Source organism: Aphelocoma coerulescens, chromosome 5 (genome assembly GCF_041296385.1).
Source record: "Aphelocoma coerulescens isolate FSJ_1873_10779 chromosome 5, UR_Acoe_1.0, whole genome shotgun sequence".
Taxonomy (NCBI): domain Eukaryota; kingdom Metazoa; phylum Chordata; class Aves; order Passeriformes; family Corvidae; genus Aphelocoma; species Aphelocoma coerulescens.
The window spans coordinates 43,947,019-43,963,324 of record NC_091019.1 but is presented as its reverse complement, the minus strand read 5'-3'; the positions used below and the strand labels follow the sequence as shown (position 1 = coordinate 43,963,324).

At 38.1% G+C, this 16,306-nt stretch overlaps 1 protein-coding gene across 4 annotated transcripts in view; it reads right to left on the bottom strand.

The window, feature by feature from the left end:
* Positions 1-16,306, bottom strand: part of LIN52 (lin-52 DREAM MuvB core complex component) — a 40,876-nt gene that overhangs the window by 21,164 nt on the left and 3,406 nt on the right. The window contains exon 6 of one of the 4 annotated variants that reach the window (XM_069017871.1): positions 3,881-4,576. The exons of 2 other annotated variants lie outside the window; for them this stretch is intronic. In XM_069017871.1, coding sequence (XP_068873972.1) covers positions 4,575-4,576 — 2 coding nt within the window. In that variant the 3' untranslated portion in view covers positions 3,881-4,574. Of the gene's footprint in view, positions 1-3,880; positions 4,577-5,418; positions 6,555-16,306 lie in introns of those variants that run through there. One more of the 4 variants, XM_069017868.1, reaches the window with a different exon arrangement.

Sequence of the window (16,306 nt, the reverse complement as noted above, 5' to 3'; positions counted from 1 at the left end):
TTTTGAATTCCATTCATGAAAGACAGGGGTGCCGTGGGTCTGGCACACTGAATTCTAAAGGGAAGCACCAGGCAACCTGGACACTGAGGACTTTGCAACTTCAGCCTGGTAAACACACTGTGGTGACCCCAGCGTGACCAAGAGATTTAGACCAGAACTTCAGATACGGATTCACAAGCCAGCTCTTCAGAGAGTGGGCATTGCCATCCATTAGAGAATTACTGTCCTATTACTATCAGTGTGTGGAATGGCTGGAAAAAGTTCACTAAACAGCCATCAATGCAACAAAACTAGGTCAAAATAATAAAGAAAAAAAAGAAGCATTTTTAAAAGTTTGAATAAAACATTCAGAACAGTGCTGAAAACAACTGCCAGGTAACATTAATATACACATCTACACATAAAGTTGAGCTTTTTGAAAACTGCAGACAGTTACAACCTTTACATTATTTCTGCTATAATTTCAACTAAACTGATTTTAAAATGGAACACCACTACTGTACATTCAAACTCAGACACAGAAGGTCAGTGATGCTGCTGATTACCAAACAGTGAAAATGGCTAAAAACAATAAAAAAGATCACTTCTCCATTGTTTTAAAAAGAGATGTGGATTACTAAGTAAAAAGCAGACCCTGAAGTGAAAAGACTTATAGGTGCACTGGATACACCTTAAAGCAGTTCGAATACAGCTTCATATAACATAAAGCTTATAAACACAGGCCTCTAAAGGTTCAAGGTTACCACTGGTGAAAAACTCTTTTTATCCCTGTCAGCTGTGTAGTGATCTCCAAAACTCATATGTACCTGAATTTTACCCACCTTAGTTACTTAATCAGAAAACAACTAGGAATGGAAGACTATAGAAAATGTTTATTTCCTTTTTCTTCTCAATACAAATTTGTACCAAGTAACTTTCAATGTGTCCCCCTCTGCCTTTGGTGACTTTTCTGAACAGCTCTACAGGGAAGTAAATATAGGCAAACACAGTAAATATAGGGATTGTATTTTCAAATGCTCCGAATGAGGTGGATGTCCCTCACACAGATGCAGTAGCCAAAAGGATATTTTGCCTAATTTTTTTCTAATATCTTTAGATCTCAAAACTGACAGGATTTAACAATATACAGTGTTACATAAAATATAAACGGAGGTATGTTCAAACATACGGAGAGCATTTCTGTTAACACTAATTCTGAGATACTGTTATGAGACATTTTGTTTAGTGACTTCAATCTTTTCATCTGATTATTAACTACAAAAGTATTCAAAACTAACAAGCATAAATAAAGAGCATGCAGATGCCACTCCACAGTACTGTATCTCACAAAAATCATTTCAGTTCAATCACAATTACTTGGAAATACATTTCAAAAAACATTCCAAAATCTTATGTTGTTTAAAACTGGCTACACCTGTATCCTCTGAATTTACAAGTACAAGCTCCATAGTTACATTAATTTGTTTAAGGTTCCATTACACAAAAAATGCAGTAGTGCATTAAAACTGATATAAAATCCCCACTTCAACTGAACTAGTACAACCCATAACCCTAAATACAAAATATATTATTTCCTCTCAAATTACAGTGGTTAGACATGAAAAGATGTAGTATGTGCAATAAATACATCCAAAATGCTAGGAGGACTGAGCGTTTGAATTCATCTACAACCAGAACTTGTATGTTGAAGGTGTTTGAAGTCAAGGATAGCATGGGGAAACAAATCCTGGAAGAAGCATTTTTTTTCTGCCTGAAAAAGTAATCAATAGCTTAACTGTAATTAGTTTGTGTTTTCCGCAGATAAGGGTGATTCAGCGTATTTTTCCTACTATGAAATGTAGTTCCTAGAAGAAGGAAAAAGACCCAGAACTGACATGAAAGATTTCTCAATACCTTTCCTCCACTGCATAAGGAGGATTTTCACGATGACACAAGAGACAGACACTACAGGATTTTACAACAGACCCAAACATCTAATCAAGTTGTGGCTCTCAACAGCCAGTTTCTGCAACCCTCATTGCTTGGGGAACTGCAAATGCTACCAATGAAAATAAAACAACCTCTTCCTTTCCTGAGTCTATCCATACTTCACCTTCTCCCCCTCCAGCAGTAAATTCACAAAGGTGATTTCAAACAAGGGCTTTCCAGAATACACAAGATAGAACTCACCACAGAGCACGTAAAATAGCACACTCATGCATGTTTTCATTGGGAGGCTCAATGAGCATCAAACTCAATGTTATTTTCACTCCCTCAATATGTAAGGTCCTTATCATACAGAACACTGCAGCACTGTCCATAACAGACATCTAACCCATGATGTCCAAAAGTGCTGGAAAATGGAAGCTGCAATCATCATGCAGTTATTTCTAGTCTAAACAGATGTTATTTCTAGTCTTGTAGTTTTCACAGATGTTACTTCTAGTTATTTCTAGTTTTCATTGCTTTTGAAATACAACTGAGTGAAAGCAATGTAGCACTGGCACATATATGGAAAAAAACCCTACAAAACTCTAAGAGAATAGAATTTACTATTATACAATATTACAATCTTTAACTGCTTGACTGATTTTCAAACTAGCCTGTTTAAAGTCCATTTTAATGCAACCAAGTCTGATATAGATACCCAGTCAAACCCAGCACACCACTGCGCACCCACTAAGCAGAACTGGAATTCATATCCCTGTATAACACCCAAAGGGTTTTAAAATAAAAAGCAGAAGTATTATATAGGTGTGCCTTCCTTTCTAATGCCACTTAATAGAAGATGACAAACATCTACCTATTACTCTGCTGAAAATTACTCTTCATACTTTCATCCTGTCCCATCTTGTCCTGCATCTTATACATTTATTTCCAATTCTCCTGAAACAATGCCCATTTACTTTTAAGGCTACTACAGTAACAAACTGCATGATTACAATAAAGCCTGGGATGATTATCTTCTCTCTTTCTTGCACAGTCAGTGCCAGCAACATCACACTTTTACCGATTTAACAAGGAACGTCACAAACTGCACACACAAAAATTACTTCCTACACTACTTAAGTGCTGTAACTTAAGTGACAGGCATTTACAGGCAGAGTGTAACACAGTTCAGAATAAAAATGAGACCCTTTAATTGACACTGGAGAAAATTAGATTCTAACTGCATATGCTATATTTTGCTGATGACAATGAGGTTAGCATTTGAAAAAAAGTGTTATGAGTTCCTTAACGACCAACAGGTTATTAAGACCTTTGTCACATAAGTCATTAGAAATGTGACATTTCCAACAGCAGAGAGCCCTCTAGAGCTACCAAGGGATAACAGTTCAGCAGCCCTCCAGGAGAAGGACACCAGTGCTGCTTAATGCAACACCCGGGCTCTTCAGATTTCCCCCCAGCTACTGACCAAACAAGATTTCACCTGGTTCAGTAGAACAGATCAAACTCCACAGTGAGAAAACAGAAGTCACATTTTAATTTGAAGAATATGGGAGCTAATATTTATTGAATTGCCAGTAAACTTGGAAAGCTTTAAAATGTAATAATACATTTGGGGGGAGTTGTGCAAGGACTTAGAGATACTTATTTATAATACGTATGTTTGGTAAAACATCACCAAATACCTGAAAAGCAAAATTTTACATAACAGTGCATAGTAACACCAAAATAATTGTCACTTTTTGAAGTTTAAACAATATGTGGATATATGCCTCACAGCACAAAAAGCTCTCCATATGAAAATGCCCTATCAATGTAAAATAATTTCTACACAGGACATATATTCTACTGAACTTATTATAATAAAGTTTACAAGCTTTCACTAAAACAGTGCTCAAAACAACACATAAATGGAATCTACTTAATCAGTAATTAGAGGTCTTTCAATTACCTCCACTCTTGTGCTTGTGCTGTAGCAACCAATCAGTGAAATTAAATTACAAACTGAAAATCTCTACTTACACAGCATGGAGTTTCCTATTCCCACCTCCTCAATTACAGTACAAGTCATAAGATAAATTACAAGAAAATAACTAAACTATATCCTTTAGCTTTACTGTCAAGACTTATAACTGTGAAAAGCAGTAAGCACAACTTTATTATTATCTCTGCATTGCGACCAAAAATAGCAAGAATAAACTCACCCATTTTCTCAGAACCAAAACCCATCGACACATATAATTTTGGGACTGGCAGCTAAATTACAGCACACTAACCGAAGGTTTGGGTCCACGTTTTAAGAGCCTAAGTTAACCACTTAAAGTTATGAGCTGAACTTTCTGCATGTTAATTCATCAGACTTCATTATGATATGAGTTTGCAGTGTGCTTAGAGAAGGAACAACAATCTCTTGGACACTTTAAAGAATCCACACACAGCCTTCAAACATGCTTTCATGGGCAAGTATAAAGTAATGTTTTATTACCAAAATAAATTTCTAAGAGCCAACACTTCACTGGAGGGGGGAGGTGAAGAACAAACTTGCAATGAATATGATGAGAAGAGGTAGTATGTCTACTCTGCTGGCAACAGCACCAAGCATCCTTTTTTGATCTCCAGCTAGAACTCAAAAAGCCACAGCAAAACCTTCCTGTAGAGACAGAGACAATTTAAAATATCTCAGCACCCCGACAAATTCATGTTAGGATCCTGAAGTCCAGAGTACAGTACCCCACTGGGGCTATTTTTATCTCAGGCCCCCTGCTATATTCAACAATGCAATTCTAAATGAGAATATTTTCAGAACAAAAATCACTCTGTTTTACATAAATTGATTACTCCTCTGCCCTAAACTCCCAAAATCTCATGCCCATAAACTCCAGTCATATTGGGACACGTGGATATGCTATGTATGTACAAGATTTTTATTCTATGTTCTATTCAGTTTTCAATGCCTAACAAAATGTAAATAGCTGTCATTGCTTCTACATTATTAACAGCAGCAATCCTTTGATATTCTTAAATAGAGTTACTGCCTTCTTTTAGAATCAAGTACAATCTTTGTGCATCAAGAAAACAAGGCTTAGACATAAAAGAAAAGGTACATTCAGGTGTAATCTGTTGTACATGCCTGTGCAGATACCAAGCAGGTCCACACCAAGACTAAGGGGAACAAGAACACCCAGCCATCCTCACTGGAAACATGCCAGGACAGTAACTACATGTGTACACCAAGGGTCATAGCAGAGTCCTTGGCTCCTTTTCTCTATCTCCTTAAAATGTATATTTCTGCAGGATACGTACGGGAACTAGTTAATGAAGTCAAGCAATTAAAAAGCATTTCTGAGGTATTCATGGGACTGTACCAGCCACAAGTGCCTGACAGCTCTGCATGTGTGAAAGTCCCTGGAGAGCCATCACACTTCAATTACTATCACTAACATTAGTCATTATCAGGCTGGCTTCAGTCCCTGGGGAAGGCAGCTTGTGATGACAATATCCAGCCTCTCCTTGTAAAACAATTCATTAGGCAAAGCAGAACAGCTGGGGCAGCCACGTGGATGTCTGCAGAGTGGCCCCCCCACCGGGACCTCCAGTCCCCCTTTTCCTTTTGGACAGGGCAGCCACCGCCCCCATGACAGCTGTAAAAGCCTCTGGGGACACTTCAGGTTTAATCAGTGCTCCTTATACTCAGGGGAAGCATTTGATTGCAAACTTAAACTAATGGCACTCAGAAGGTTACAACAATCATCAGATAAGAGGCTTTAGGGCATTTTTATCTTGTTCTAATGCTCACAAGTTAATGAGGCAATAAGAGATATATTATCAGACTTGGTCTAGCAACATTATACAGACAGGATGTTCAAAGTTGCATTTACTGCAGATGCAAGAGGTACAGTGGCAAGTTCATTATTGATCTTACAGAAGACTTCATGCTCAGAACAACTGAAAGCACTCAAAGTGACAAAATGCTTGGCAAATTTTCACACAGCTTTGTATGCAGTATCACTGGATCCAAAATGGAGAAAACTGAAAAGCAACATAGCAAACGAACCAGGTAAATAATCTCTGGCGTTACAATGGATACAGACTAATAATTTCTAACCTTTATGCTGCTTGCAAATAGAAATCCTTTCATATATATAATGTCTGCAAATGGCTGAGAATAGCCTCACTTCTCTTAGTTACCCTGCTTGAGCCCCAGGCTGAAGACCACTTGATACTAGGATATGTTTTATCATCATATTCTCATTTTACTTCTGATGACTGACACAGTATTGTAATGATACTTTCCTGTGGCACATAATAGCAGCAATCAGGGGGAAACAACAAACAGCACCACACAGTAAAGGATACTTAAATAAATGCTTCATATGCTGTTTTTCAAAATACATGATTTTTCCAATGCCTTGTGAAACAAAGTTAACATGAACTCCACCTTACAGGTGGGGCAATGGGAAAGGCCATGTAAGAAGGCAAATAAACCAACCAAGCAGAAGAGGGGTAGTGCCAGAAACTGAACCAAGTCTTCAAAGTCACACTCTAGTGAGATTTTTCACTAGGATCAGCTGCTGCTCTGCAAATAGGTCCAGCAACCCATACTGTAGAAGAAAATTCTCTCTTCACTCCTGCCAGAAGCCAAAATTTACAGGAAAACATTTCAGACAGAGATGGTACAGGGATAATCTTTCCAATATCTGTAAATACAGAGTAAATGTTCTAGTAACACAGAAGAAGCGGAAAGTTTTAATTGAATAAAGGCACAGACTGCAAAAGATTTTTAAATCATAAATACAGACCAGTTGTAAAGTTCAGGAGTCCCTGCTAGAATGACTCCTGAGATTTGTTTGGCACTTTTGTGTTTTTAAAAGATAATGAAAAAATGCACATAACCTTATGCTTGATCAAACTTTTCCCCATCCTCAATTCCTCCACTGACAGTAGTCTACAAGTTATCCTGTCAGAATGAGAGTAGCAAAAAATAGGCTTCTGACAGTATAATGTAAGAACATTTTGTTTGTAGTCATGTTTCTTTCTGTGCCAAGCATGTGGCAGGTAGAAATGCTTTAATGTGACAGCCCATTCCTTTACTTTTGTGGCTAAAAGCTCTTCAGTCAAACCCCACTGACCCTCTTACTTGTCTAGACAGATGAACATGGTTTCACTGTTCATTTCAGCCAAGAACCGCAAGAACCTCTGTGTATGCTGAGGACCATTCTCCTCCTCTGCCTAAAGAATTGTACTGAATGGACTGTATCTCCCTATGCACAAAAATGGACTCTGCAGCCCACACTGCACAGACTTGTAATCACCTCTGTCGATGGAAGTATCTGAAAGTCCATTCATCATCCCCCCAAAGTCAAAAAGCTATCACTGTGATACAGGAATTCTTAGGTTTCTTGCTCCTAATCAGCTGCTCCCATAGAGGCAGATCAGAGAGTTGCACCTGCCTAAAGCTCATAAGCTGAACTGTTTGGTGCTGTGGGAAATGCAGGCTTTAATGCATTTCTAGTTCTAGAAAGGATCTTAGATCACAGAAACATGGAGTCACTAGATGATCAGGGTTACAAGGGCTCAGGAGGTCTCCTGGTCAAAGTAGGGTCAATCATGAGGTCAGATCATGCTGTTTAAGGCTTTATTGAATCAGGTCTGGAAAACCTCTAAGAACAGAGAATGCAGAACCAGTGACTGCACAAAGTGTTCCACTGCTTGACTGACCACTGCTAAAATTCCAGATGTCTTCACAAAGCACAAACTGGTGCTTTGAGTAGCATACCAAAAATCCTGCAGAAGTTAATGGTGATGGATCAGATTAATGATTTCACAGTCTTCAGAGCTGTTTGGTCAGTTAGTTTTCAGATTAATCAGATGTCTTTCTCTTCTTCCCCACTAACACTGAAAAAGCTCCCTTTTCTTAACGACAGGAAGTATCTAAATCAACCTTCACTCTATCAACATAAATTCGAAAAGTCTTTTCTAGAAAGGATCAAAGCATTGCAGAATTTCTTCCTACTATTGAACAAACTATAGGAGACTAAGGGGACTTTCAGAAGAGGCATTCTTAGAAATGAATACCAGCATATAAGAAATGTTTGGGGGGGGGAAGCATTGTTTTGGTGTTTTTATTTTGTTGTTCTTGTTGTTTGTTGGTATTTGTTGTCCTGGGTTTCTTTTTGGTGTGGGGTGTTGTTTTTGTCTTGTTTCAATAAAACAAGTAATACATCCTAACTGAAGTACCTTTCAGAGGTAACCTTTGTTTTAACAAAATCAGATTTGCAAACTAGGTATGGGCATGTAGAAAAAGTGAGGAGGAGGATGAGAGAAAAGGAAAAAAGACATTTCAGTAAAGATCAGGTAAAAAGCATCTCATCAACACAGCTTTTATTTAGAACTTTGCTGTTGCATAGAGCATCACTCACTTCATCAGCAGTTATCTGCCAGCTTTTGACCACTCAGCATGTGATCCTTATATATCTAGCTTTGGCAACTCAGTTATCAGAGCTAGATGGGACACTGTCTACCACTGGAAAAACTCCCCATTTTACTTCCAACTTCAGGCTCCAGAATTAACCACGCAATGGCAGGTGTCATTTTAGCATTTCTAACACTTCTACACCTAACCACATTTTAAAGCTATCTACACACAGAGTTTACATTGTTGATGATAATCTATCTCCCTTTGGTAAGAGGTGTCCATCAGAATTAGAAAAATACAATCAACTGCATTTGGGAGTCTCAATGCATACCTGACATTTGGGTTTTTACAGTCAGTTTGGATATTTGAAAATAATTCTGGGGTAAAATAATTGCCTTACTGTGAAAAAAATTATTAAGTCACAGCCAAAAAATCCAACCCAAACTGTAGAACCTAACAAAAGAAGATTCCACACAGACACGTATCTACAACAGGCATCAAACAGAAAATAGAAGCACAGAGAAATTGTAGAAGTTTGAACTTCTAGCACACTTAGGAGAGTTTTAGGGATTTTTTTTCCTTTTCTCAGACTTCAAGAGTATACACCTCCTTCTGCAGCAATCAGAATCATCAGTGCATGGAGACTATGATGATGCATTAGTACTCACCATCAATGTCCACAATAGCATCTTTTCTGAGGAGTAAGGGAGAGGCAAGAAGGCATAGAAGCAGAAATTTCTTGAAACTTAAAGAAATATTCATTCTACTTTACCAGCAGACAGAGAATACCCTAAGGATCCATGCAGTATTTTTTTCCATATATGACAGTTACCTAGATACAGCATTTGTTTTATGGTAAGAATGCACAATTTATGCATATGGGTAGAATCACATCTGATATCATCAGTATACTGTCTCTCCCTGATTTTATATTTAAGAACAACCTGAACCTGTCTCCTTTTTTTCTTCTTTTCTGCAGACAGAGGGCAACTCAACTACACACCCATTTATTTAAAAAAACAATAGCAGCCATGGTCCAAACTCAATTTCCATCCTCACCATTGCAACCTAATCTCCTGGCACGTTAATGCAAATCAAAGTGAACACTTCTCTGACACTGGTAGCAAAGCGTGTTCCTCTCCCAAGAGAGACCTGTAAAACAGGACAGTCACTGACAGCAGTACAATTACTGACACAGATACAGACTTTATGGACATGTTTATCTCTGCTGTAAATCCACACTCTCTCTCCACTCCGATTCATGAGTCATAAAGAAATTGCAGATAATGAAAAAGTTGGAGAAATTTACAGCGTGTCGGAAACCTCAGACAGCCAGAAGAAATTAAAGAGCTGACTGAGGATAAATCACACAGGTACAATTAAAACTTCCTATGCCTCCTTCACTTCCAAACTGGGGCACAAGCCAATGGAGATGATGAAAAGTTGAGGTCATGACTCCTCTGACTGTAATCATTTCTTAACTACCTACATGTCAGAATTAGCCAATTCACAGATCATGTATGAATGGCAATTTCAAGCTGGCCTTCTGATGTCTCACTCTTCCAACAGGAGGTGCCCCAGAAAAATCCTGCCTGTAAATAAGCCAGTCAGTGAACAGTATAAGGAAAGGTGATTTCCTTGTCCCCCTGCAGGTGCACAGTATCTCTTACCACAGCATTGTGCATTAAAATGAAGTGGTAGATCTACAGTGTGGGAGGAGAGTGTAAAAAGAATCAGGAGAAAGGCCAAGGTTTCACATGGAAATCATAGCACCTTGGATATTGTGGTGACAGGGCAATATAAACATCTTAACAGACAATTTAAGTGTTCTTTTCACCTCTCTGAAACAATCAAATAAGGATCAAGAACTACTATGAATGTAAACTGAAAAAGGCCTCCATATTTTTTCTACTGTGAAAAACGAAACCAACCATTTCATCTGATTGTGAGCTCCTGAAATTCTCTGTGATCATCTCCTAACCCAAAAATAAACCATCCAAAATGGGACACATTCTCTGGGAGAAGTCTATTAACTCTGCTAAGTAACTCCTCAAGCTAATTGTGTGTTACAGAAACCCAGTGTCTAAAGAGCATAATTTTGTTGTCCAGCTATAAAACTCTGCCTTTGAGCTTTGAAGCACATGAAGTATACTATTTCACATAGAGTCCTTGCCAAACACAGTACTAAATAACAAAATAAGTGAGAAATATGCTTTCAAGCAAAACTGAAACATGAGGAAGATTCACTCAGCAAGGCAGGGAATGTAGAAAACTAACCAAAAAAAAAAAAAAAGTTGCTACAAAGAAAATTCTAAGCAGAGCAGAAATAACTGAAGCGCACACACCTCAAACTGCTTCCTCTTATGCAGTACAGTTCACCTTGCAAGCAAACAAACTGTGTATTTTGTTTAAGAACATAAGCACTAGACCTGGCAGACGTTGCTCTCTTCCAAGTCCAACATATTCAGAACAATGTAGGCAATCCAAAACATATCTTCTTCCATCATGTTTCAGATTAATACAGGCACACAAGTGCTAGAAGCACAATACTTCTGGAGCTGTCAGCTTTTAACAAAGAAAAAGTGAGCATCCTCCTCACTCTTTTGTCAACAGTCAAGATGGTAAGAACACTGCTGTATCTTTCTAATAACTGGCACTGAGAATGCTGGGGGATGCAGATCCAAATCACATGCTACTCTTTCACTTTATTTCCTTCTTGCCTCTCCAAAAGGCAGTTCTCCAGCTTCACCACACTTTAGATAGTCTTATTTCTCCAAGGAAACAGGGAAAGAGTTCACATTAAAGGAAGTGTCTGCTCTTCTACACAGCTCCAAAACCTCATTTTGACTAGTAAGAAACCATAACAGTCCAATTCACTTTTCCATGCAACTCTCCAGACTACAGAGAGTGAACACACAACTTTTACTAAAATGGACCAACAAGAGATTTCAGAAGATGTCATGAGACATATTTACTTACACATTTGTTCATATGTTGGTTTCCTACAAATGTAAAAACCTGAAACATTTTGTTGCAAACAACTGTACATCCACACCAGAAAGAGCACCAGGCAACTGTAATGCAGAAGTGAGGCCACGTTCACAAATGTAAAGTAAGGCTTCTGAGCTTAAAAAGCCTTTGTGCTGCCAGGACTAAAGAAAAAGTGGTTGTGATCAGAAGATATTTTTATCTGATCAGTTACATCATTGATAGAAGCCTGTTGGGGTACAAAGGCCAGGTGTTTTGCATGGAGCCTAAAAAGGCTGCATATTCATGCTACATGGAAACACTCCTAGGAAAGACAATCCATTCCACAAAAGGAAAAAGAAGTTTCAGTAAAATGATACATTATCTTCCTTCCTTATTTTAATTCTAATTCAGCAACTTTGTATACACAAAGTTCAAGTGTAGCAACTGTCATGCCCTGTCTTGAAGTTTAATAGATAAATTCAGTCCACCCTGGATGGAGCCCAATTTAAGCATATCCTACCTATGATCAGCATCTAAATGAGGTAAAAAAAATAAACACCATCCAAAACTCAATTACAAGAGTAGCGTGCAAGGATCACTGGCAGAACTAAGGGTGTATGTTCAAAATATGCTACAGTTAAATCCTGATGAATTGCTCTGCCCCTCCAAACTTCCAAAAAAAGCTGAACTTGCAAGCAAGAGATCACAACAGACAGCATTTATCTGAAATGAGAAATGAAAAACTGAAGACTACCAATCTAAGGAAAAGCAGTGATCTGTACATAGCTTGGAGTTCAGAAGGACTCCTTTATGATTTTCCAGAAATTTCAGAGGCTGCTGAGGACTACAATTCACAACCAAGGACAGTTTAACTTGGGAGCAAGGTAGTTGTTCCTCATTCATGTGCCCATCCATCTCTTGCTGTCTCTGGAAGAGTCTGTCCATTACAGGGACCCCTCAGTGACTTCTGGTAGTGGTTGCTTAACTACCAGGCAGTTTAGCCTATTACTAAAATAAATAAACAAAAATATCCATTGTCAAGCGAAAGGTCTTTCCCACCCACCACCCTGACTCAGATGCCAATGGCATCTATAGAAAAGTGTAATAGCTATACCTGCATAGCAATCTCTCTCTCTGCTTTCTGCATCCCCAAGGTATCCAAGCCACTGGGGACTTCTCAGCAGTCAGATATCCTTGAAGGATTTATCTTCCAATAATTTATCTCATTATTGAGACAGTGAGAAATTCCATGCCCACAAGCTCCAGTGGTGCTGTGCTCTGACTTTAATGCACAACCCAAGTATCTCTTCATGTCTGTACCGACTCTTTCATTCTCTCTGGCTCCCGCACTATAAGAAACAGTGAAGAGTCATTCCCCATTCACACTTTCTCTGCATTAATGTTTTACAGATCTTTTTCATATACTACATCAGCTGCTTCTCTCCAGACCAAAAAACCCTAGCCACTTACTTAATCTTCACAGTAAAGAAAACCATCACTCACTGACTAAACCTGGGCTGGCTTTTCCTCTATCAGTCTGGTGCTACAAGATGACCAACCTTTTGCTGTTCACCTACAATCTCCCAGGTCATCCAGGTCTAATCTGTGGGCCCTTGATTAAACAGCTCTTCCACTGCACCCTTGCTATTTAATTTGCTTGAACATATATGGAAAATAAATCAGCGTTACAAAGAAAATAGGAGCAAAGTTGCTAAAACCCAGTGAAAGCCAGAATGCACAAAACCATGGGAAACTAAAAATAAGGAGACTTGGTTGAGAATGTTTGGGAACTGTTTCATTGCTCCTGAAAGAGTATGAGGATTTAACATTGCATAATACAGTCATTCCTAATTTTACAGCAAGAAATCACAAACTAGCTTTAACTCCAAATAAAAATTTAATCGAACACAAGAGATTAGACTAGCAAAAATCACTGACAGGGAAATTATAAATTATATTAATATCTGTTTGGTCAGTTATCTCACATTTTCTAATATTTAAGGCACACACAGCACCAAGGCACCATTACCTTCACAAAGATATTGGGCCTTAAAAATAACAGACTTTGCAGGAAGTCTTGCACTGACAGTATCACTGAAGCTGTACTGTGATACCATAGTAGCCAGATAAGCTCTCTGGCATCAGTGAGATTTCATAAACATGGCTGTGATACCAGCTATCAATATTTACATTTCAGGACTTCTGAACAAGTATAGCAGGTGTTATCTAAAAAAACATCAGAGATTTGCAGGGAAACAATAGCAGAGCCTTCAAAGTCCCTGGACAACCACATTCCTTCAGTGACTTAGTGCTTTTCCCATTTCCCCACCCTACATATCTGTTACTTTTATACATAAGGGTTTTTTTTAAGTTTGGAAAAAACTAAACTTTTAGTTTTTTATAAGAAAAACATTTTTTTCTGTATATGTACTTCTCAGACACATCTCTCTGTATACATATATCCCAAAGGATGACAGGGTATATCTTTAAATGCATGGACTTCTCAGAGCTGCCAGTTCATGAAACCAAGACTTCAACATTCGTCTAAAGTCAGCTTTGACTCAGAGGCTCCAAAAGGTGCAATGGGTCATACAGTGCAAAAACAGAGCTTGCAGTTTTTTACATTAAATTCACATCTAGATGTAAATTTACGTTTAGATGCTCTCAACATCTAAATTTGCAGTTATTTACATTAAGTGTTTTGAAACTTGCTGCTTTGTGGGCCACAAACATTGAGTCATGGTCTGTGACTGGGTTCCCAAAAAAGAACTATTTCCCTCTTGCTTGCCACATTCACTGGGGTCTGCTCACTCTGCAGTGCTCACTACTCCACTCCAAGCAAAGCTTGTAAGTGGAAAAATTAAGGGACACAGAGGGGAGGAAGAAAGCTCATAACAAGGCTTTTATACTTTTTTCCCCCAAACTCAGAAATGAGACTCATTGAGTGGCTGCAGCTCACATTCAGAAGAGCTAATATGCCTCCCAAAGTCACCCTAACTGCATGAACAACTAGAAGTCACTGTATTCATTGAGCCAAACTCCTCTTCCCTTAAAACACCCACGTTAACAGGAACAGTAAAATTGACACAAAGCAGGAGTTTCAAAACTAAAAATGGTTTCAATTATTCTAACCAATAAAATAATTCATTAACAGAAGGAAAATAGAAGCTCTAATGCGACAAGGTTGGACTTCATTATCTTGGAGGTCTTTTCCAGCCTAAATGTTTCTGTGGTTCTAAGAACCAAAGCAAAAAAGAGGAAAGCAGCTACAAGCAAAAGGATGAGGTAGAATTTTACAGAGCTTAAAAAGCAGGCAAGGAAACACAAGATGAAATCTGAGAAGAAGTGCTGAAAAATAATTTATTTTTAAAAGACTTTATTGATACAAGGTCCTGATCCTGGAAGTTTCTAGAGAACTCCAGAATCACCTTTTAGCAAAGAATAAATACACAAAAGAGACCCAAGGATAGTCTATCCTTTAAGAGGAAAGTAAAAACTAAAAAAAAACAAAAAACCCCAAACAAACCAAAAAAAACACATTAAAAAAATTCATGCTACAAAAATCCTGTTTCATTCAAGCAAAGTAATCCTTTGATGTGAATTCTGTGCCAAGGAGGAGAAGAATATTCTGCAAGGAATATTCTGAGCAAGAATCCACCTACTAGCATGCCAGGAAGAACAAGCTGGAAAGAAAAGCTAAATTATAAGTTGACAAACTAAATTGATTCAGAGGAGCATGGGGCACTCAACAAACTAGCCAGGGTTACAGAAAGTAAAGGTAACCCCATGAGAAAGAGAGGGGAGGAAGTTAGTTGTAGAGAAAGGAAATCTGTGAAAAGCGCACAACCAAAAGAGGAACTGAGAAATCCATGGCCAAAAAGTTAGGGACAGCTGGATTGTAGATAATAAGAATGTGGAATTCAGATAACAGTATTCAGTTGTTCCTAAATGAAAGCCATCCAGATGTCCCATGAAGATGGACAAAACATTCAATAACCTGTTCCAACCTTGTCGAGAAAGCTCACTTACATAGACAAAATACTAAGAGAGTTCATACGAACTCAAGAAACAAGGCATATAAGCCAGCAATTATTAATCAAACTACATCATGTTAAATCAGTTACTCAGATTTCAATGCTATTGTTGCAATAGTACCTCAATAAATAAACTTTTCAAAAGGTACCCAGTCCCACAGCACTTTGCTTAAAGAATTCTAATGCAAAATTGATGTAAAGTATGTTGTGAACAGGGTATAGCAATAACACATCTCACAACATGATTGCAGTGTCACTCAATAGATACATTTTTCATGGAGTGCTGCAGGAATCACCCTGGTCCTGCACAGCATTTTATTAATAACTTGGATGAAAATAAAAGTCTTTAAAAATATAAAGGATTTGAGGTGGGATCTAGAAGAGTTGGAAGGAAAAGTAAGTTGCTAATACAATGAAGCAGAATTGTCTCTCATACTCAGCACCAATGAAACACCTGAAAATACATAATAAATATCTATATCTGTCCAATTTTTATCTCTAAATAAAAAAAGACAGTGCACATTCTGAAGAGAAAATACATCACAAAAAACAATCTTGGGAAGAACAGCTTCAAACCATGACTGAAATGTCAAGAGTTTTATAGAACGAAAAGCAAGACTTCAGTGGGAAGCCTCATGCTGCCATCTAGAGGAGACTGGTCAGCAGCGGGTTTCGTCCTGCTTTTGACAGCCAGTTTCAATTAACCAGCCAAGTCAAGAGGGGACTATTAAACTTCAATACACAAAGATATAACCAAATCCAATACCTCCGAGACAAATCCACAATTCCCTTAACTTTAACCAACAGATCTTTTGGATTTTTTTTCTTGTTCTCTCACTTATCCAAGTCCGTAAGAGAAAATAGCCTAAAGACAGTACTGGGAAAAACAGTCCTGAGCAGCTTCTGTTCAAATTCTGCAACTAATTTTTGGTAAAAATTTTCCAAAGATAAATGTATATTA